The sequence below is a fragment of the Esox lucius genome, chromosome 13 (genome assembly GCF_011004845.1).
Source record: "Esox lucius isolate fEsoLuc1 chromosome 13, fEsoLuc1.pri, whole genome shotgun sequence".
Lineage (NCBI taxonomy): Eukaryota > Metazoa > Chordata > Actinopteri > Esociformes > Esocidae > Esox > Esox lucius.
Genome location: NC_047581.1, coordinates 34,430,087 through 34,436,945, shown reverse-complemented (window position 1 = coordinate 34,436,945; position 6,859 = coordinate 34,430,087). Strand labels below are relative to the sequence as shown.

The 6,859-nt window shown below is 39.2% G+C and overlaps 1 protein-coding gene across 2 annotated transcripts in view; it reads right to left on the bottom strand.

Annotated features, from left to right (window-relative positions):
• Nucleotides 1–2,906: 2,906 nt before the first annotated feature.
• The window catches only part of nr2f1a (nuclear receptor subfamily 2, group F, member 1a), a 7,616-nt gene continuing 3,663 nt past the window's right edge, over nt 2,907–6,859 (bottom strand). For both annotated transcript variants that reach the window (XM_010897608.5, XM_020052815.3), the window contains exon 3: nt 2,907–4,340. In XM_010897608.5, the coding sequence (XP_010895910.1) occupies nt 4,066–4,340 (275 nt within the window). In that variant the 3' untranslated portion in view covers nt 2,907–4,065. The remainder of the gene's footprint in view (nt 4,341–6,859) is intronic.

The following is a 6,859-nucleotide window of genomic DNA, read 5'->3' as shown; positions in this document are numbered from 1 at the left end:
ATGTACAGGCAAAAGCCAATAGTTAAAATACAAGTGTAGGCTACAACATAGTAATAAGCCATACCTCAGAGGGACATTCATGAGACACAAAGTTCCTATTTTAAAATATTTTCACGAACTATTTGTCAAAAGTGACAACGTATGCCTAACATGGCCAACCGAGCGGATGCGTTACCCCACACAAGCTTGTTATTGCCGTGTGACTGCTCAAGACGTGTGGAACCATTGGTTGCGTGAGGTTTTGGAAATAGGTTTGCTGACAACTTAGGATAATAAATGTTTCGCTTTCAGACAGATATCTCAAACGTGAAATCGCACCCAGCTGCTTGTGTAAGCAAACAAATAGCCCCATGTTAGGAGTCCTTCACTTGTGGTTTGATGAATGAAACCAGACAAAGGTAAATGGTTATTTAACTCATTTAGGAATAACACTTTGGTAACCAGAGTTTCCGAAATTACCAAGACATAAATGGGGCCTATGGTGTGTTATCCCGTCCGCTTACCCAACATCATCAGTCAAGTACAACAATATGATATGATAGAACTTCCCAAACGTGTCAAACGTTTTTTTCTTCTTCTTCAGAGAAGCAGCTAAAATAGCCAGCATGCCAGACCCAGAGAGACCATTTCTATAAATTTTTTGAACGTTGACAGACACCAAAATTAGAAAATGAAAAACTATGATAGACTACTGCCTGAACGATATTTCATCTCGAACACTATAGACATTTAAGGAAACTGGCATATAGCAAACTATTATGAGTTCAGATGTAATTCCTGCATAGGTATTAATAAAAAAAATAGCACAATTAAAATTGTCAAATGCCTCATTCATTAGAAATATAAACATCGCCAACGATTAATAAATCACATTACTGACAAACTGTAGCTTATCTTGTTTGTAGTTAGTCCTACTGCTTCATTGACTAGAAACACATGGCTCGAATTCTATTATTTTAAAATAGCTTCTGCCCGTAGTGTAGCGATTGTGTAACAGTACCCGTTTAGCAAAGGATGAAAGTGAAAATTCTAGAGGGGTTTAGAATACATTATGCGAGGACAACCAGTTGAAAGCTGCATTTAATATGCTGGTAAACAATTTAGTTGCGGGCTGTAAATATAGGCTAGAATTGATCGAGACTCGTCATCAAGGACACCATTTTCATGTAAATGTTGTATTTTTTATAGTTAACATCTAGTCATATGCGAGTAATAATTAACTAGGGTAGTGGCCACATACATAAATGATACACATTCAACCAGATTTACAAAAGCAAATGCTGAAAGCAACTATACGCCATAACCTACAATATTTGCATTTCTAAGAAAAAAGGTCTACCTACGCTATAAGCTATATTCCGAATGAACCCATAAGTATTTTTCTTTTTTTTCTTTCAGATGACCAGAGAAAACTGTGCATCTGTAGCATGCTATTATGTGATATGTTCAATAGGCCTCTTGATTCAATGCAAAACCACAAGGGCTCAACCGCCAACTTGAACTGCCGATGCCGTTGATCACAATTATCGATAGGCGTAATAGGACACATTATTGAGGCCATAACACAAGAAATGGCTGTTCTGGACAGAGAAATTCTATGTTGAAATATACCCAGAGCTATAGAGCTTGAACACTGCTTCAATCATGACCACAGGTCGACTGGGATCAAATAAGGTGAGCTAAGGTGAGCTTTTAAACAGAGGGCACCTTGACAACTAGACATATTCAAAGGGGAAAAGAAAGCTTAGTAGGCTGGAATAATTTAGGAAATTTCACAGCATCACTGGCATTTTAGGAACAATAAGTTCGCCGATCTAAATGAATGAATCAGGGAACACTCAATCAAATCCACCGCCGCCATGAGAACACCCGTACCCCTCCCCCAACCCAACATGGAGATATAAATAAAATCAAGACATTGTGGCAGTCTCAGTTCAGCTTTCATCCTCACACTAGCTCGCATCATGCTATATACCTTCAAGCTCGACTGCAAGGCAAGGACTACAAGACATTGCCTTCTTCCATCCAGCATATTCCAAGGTTGGGTCCGTATTCGACTACAATACGTTGTGTGCACTGTGTATATTGACAGCCGGCTATGCTGGGTTATATCTGCAAGATGAGAGGTCTACGGGCTCTTATTGTAAAGGGTGGGCAGAAAATGTCACGCAAGAGACATACACGCAGCCTTTCTAAGTGAAGCTAGGCTGCTATACACAAAGCACTGTCTGGACAAAAAAATAACCATAATCCAACACATCGACGATTTCGTCGACATTTTAGTCTCAACTGTAGGCTATGAAACTATGGCCACAAAACCTACACATTCATGCTCATTCGTCTTAACACTGTGCGGTGCACTCTACGTCTCTCTGGCGCTCTCTCACTCCCCTTCACTCTCTCTATTCCAAAACAATGCATCACTTTCGATGTTTCTATCGAGTGGCTTACATGCTGCAAAATACATTTTCCAGACTGATCACGCATATCACATCTGTTTTACAGTGATCGTAATCCGAACCAAAACGCGTACCGACATTGATATAATACTTAAAGGTTACGTTTTTTTTTGAAGGAGCGAGTGCATATGTTTGGCTACTGCAGCAATAGTTGAATTGAGGATCACCTTGATTAAGCCACAGGAGGTGTGCTAGAGAGGCGTTGCTCTACGGGAAAATATAAAACATTAATGCGTTCCCAGCCGGCAACTACCGTCTAATTCTGCACATATCATGTGCTTTGTGTTCAAACCCAGTCGTGAGTGCGTGGAAAGTAGTCTAACATATAGCCATGCAATGAGTAGCCTACACCAACAAACCAATCCAAACAGCGCCTGCAATACAATGATTGTCATCATGTCATGTGTTTCAATCGCTCGCCTCTATGGAGAAAGAATAGAGGCAAAATGCCAATAATGAATTTTAATATTTAGAGTAATTACGCAAGACAACACTGGAAAACGCTTATATGGAAAATACAGAAGGTTGCCTAAACATGTGTATGAAGTAGAGTGGCGCAAAGAAAAGAAAAAAGAGGACCCCCATATTTGGTTTGGCAATATGCTATGCCATACAATGAGCGCAAACGCGCCTCTGTCTTCAGATGAACATTCTTGAGAGTGAGACATTGTTGCCTATTTCATTTTTAATAGTACAGTCACCATCACACAACTTCATCAACCGACCCTTCTGCAAAAGCTGCATTATGGAGTAAGCAAATTGAAGGCAACAACCAATAAAATTCAAGAAACAATGAAAATTTCAAGACGAAACAAACAAAATGTATTTGAAATGATATATTAAAAGTGCTTTTGATTTTCATGTCTCTCCTCTTTGACTGATGATCGACTCCACACACACTCATGACCAGGAAAAAGGCGCCACAGACGTCCTCTCCTCAAAATGTCCACGAGGTCAGTATGCTGCAGTTGCAGGTCCATAGTATCAATTGGAAAAAGTTCAACCATCAGTGGTGATATTGTCATAGCGATTAGACTTGTTTCTTATTTGTCTAAATTTCTTTATTTTTCTGTTTTAAATTCTCACTTCAATTTTAATTCTTGGAGAACATAGCTTCGACAACATATATCGCACTCATTATAAGAAGCAAAAGGTTATATCAAAAATTATTAGTATAGAATCACAGAAAAGCTGGTTTAGAACCAGAAAAAATACAAAACAGAGAGGTACATAGACACAGGACATTTCTTATAATTGCTTGGAAACATTATTTTCCCGCTAAGTCTTGATTCTTTTTTTTCTTACTGCGCATATGATGTTTTTCATTTTATTTGTGGGTTTTTTTTTTTTTTTTTTTACAAAAAAGGAAAATAAAGACTAGTATTTTACAAAATGAAGAGTACTGTTCTTGAAGAAGAGAGTGGATTTACAGAGGTGTAAGTCCAGTTCCATATTTTCTGTACATAACGTATTCCATCTCAGATCGTCCCAGGAGACAAAAACATGTCGTGTCTTCCAACGTGTTCAGAAAGGTCCTATATATCGTCTTCTGGCACGGGATGCTGAATTTTGGTCCTTTTTCTCTTTTTTGTCACTCTCATTCGGATCATTGGATGGACATGTAAGGCCAGTTGAAGCTGCTCCCGGATAATAGCATATCCCTGATGAGGGTTTCAATAGGAGTTTTACCTACCAAGCGGACGAAGAACAGCTGCTCAATTACCGACGAGGAGACGGTGCGGAGAGAGGGCAGCCGCAGCAAGAGCTTGCCAAAGCGGCTGGGCTGGTTAGGGTACTGGCTCCTCACGTATTCCTCCAGGGCACACTGAGACTTCTCCTGCAGGCTTTCGATGTGTGCCGCATCTGACAGGCCGCAAGCGTCTGTGCAGGCAAAAATAGAAACACAAAAGCACCCTGGTTATCATTCAACATCAGCGTTACGTGTTATTGACAAAGTGAAATGAACAAATACACAGGCCAAACATGCTACATCACATTGAGTAAGAGGTACTGTCATATAGAATCAACACTGGTGATCTGTTGAAGTTTGGGGGGACGCACCGCACAGCGGAAGATTAGCCTACCTCTACATTTTCATAAACCAATAAAAAGATAGAATGTTCTGCTAACCCGCATGGAAAATGGTGTGAAGCATAAGTGAAAAAGGTAGGCAGGCCCACTCGTGGTCCCTGACACAGGGGACTCAAGACTATGAAAACGTATAAAAGACACCGATGAAGTTGAAATTGCAATGGCTGTACCATGACCTAATTAGCCTGCTCTCCGTAAGCTGTTACTTCTCCGCTCTTTTCTTGATAGAACATGACCTGTTTTTAGGGTAGCTTGGACCGCTGGAAGCAATCACATTTATTAGCAGGGGTTGAAGTCAATAGTCGCGCAAAAACGCATATAATACGAAGAGGAGACAGAACAATACAAATGTTTTTATTCATATAACCTACACAATTGGAGTTGTGGATTGGCCTGCAGGTCTACAAACTCTTACCACGCAGTCCCCACTGCTTGTTGTGCCCAAACATCTTAAAAAACTGTTGTGCCGACCAGAGCATGTACTGGCATACTGACCGTTATGTGTAGGCCTGACGATGTTGTATTAAGCCATTGCTTTGTAGCAAGTGCACAAGAGAGATTGCCTCAATTCTCCAGCTCTAATACATTAAGCACCGGACAATGGTATCCGAGAGGCTTTTAAGGCTCATCTTGATTTCTCAGGGCTATAACTCACTATGGTCAGACACAATAACCTTATGAACTCGCGACTTCGCGGGGGCAACGCAGAGATCTCGGGTTGATTTACTATGACCTTAGCCTAGACCGCACAACCCCACGCATATAGGCTATGCAAATGCGTTTAGATCAACGTTGAGTGTCTGTATTCAATTAATTGGGGCGAAATGGATAACCTTTCAAAAATATGTTACAAATATTAACACCTGAAATACAACAATGATAAAGTACAAAGCATTTCTGTGACTGAACAGCAGCGAATACAAGAACGCTTGTGGAAGGACACCCCATGTACAGTAGTTAAAATAACCCTGCACCATTCCATCTGCACATAAGACACATTTCCTAACTGTGCATTCGATATGTGTGTCAAAGCAAAAATATACTATCAGATATTAAGATAAAATACACATCTGGAAATAATATTAATTACAAGGCGACAATGGCCTAACTAGCCTGCCATCTATGAGTTTCCTCTTTTGAAAATATCTAAAGGTAACCCTGCTTAAAATGTTCGAGGTGCAACATATTGCTGTTGCATCTATATGTTACTGTTGCCTCTATCTAAAATAGACCAGAAGTTAGGGGTCAGTTGTGTTTTATGTTAAATTATATCTTTTAATGGAACAACAAGTTGGCGCACGGCCCTCGCTTTTGTCATATTATGTTAATGAGAAAACTATAAAAGAGAAATCAATACATTCGCCAATAGTGCACTGTGGTACATCAGATTGGCTGGATTGATGTCATGAATGCATCTAAATATATGTCTTGTTTGTTCGCAATGATGCTCTATATAAGGGCGTGTCGCAAAAAAAGGACACCTTGACATGTAGAATTCAGTGTTTGAATGCTGAGGACTGTAATGCCCAAACTATTCCAAATTTCTGGAAAAGTCCTCACGGGCAGAAAAGGCAGTCTTTAGGTCAGGCAAAAGCACTTTCTTTGAATCCACCTTTGGCCAACAATCAAAACAAGTTCAATTAAAAGATGCATGTAATAAACGCACATCATGCCCTATATTATAACATAACATGACATAATATAATACTAATATAATTCTATTTTACTATTTAGAGCAGGCCTACATGATTTCAGCATGATGCTAATGCTAGGCTACTTTATGCTAAAGTAGGCTAGGCTATAGGTGATGTCCCTAAGTACAATGTTTTTCAGGACATAGAAATAGGAAAATACGCTTTGTTACAAAATATATAAATTGGCTTCTATTTAAAAAAAACATTCATTAGCAAAATTGTGAGTAGTTGTGAAATGTATTGATTAAAATAATGCTATGTAATGAGATTTTTTTCATCACTTTTAAAGAGCCCAAAATACGAGCTCTTTTGAGCCACGGTCGATACAGGCTTTTTATCCACTAGGCCTTCTCTTCATTACCCCTTCGCCACTGGCAGCAAGTGTCTACAATCAAACCACACATATCTATATTATTACGTGTGACACGAATGTTGACCTTGCTTCAGCAAGATAGCTAATGAGCTGTCCTATAGACTAGGTCTAATTTCAGAATGTGGAATTCTAATTTTACAAGACAAAATTATTTTTGTGGAAATATCAGTATATTAGAAATTCTGAATCTCAAACATAATGTTTTTCTGATGGATGTGTGTGTATATATATATGACACAGTT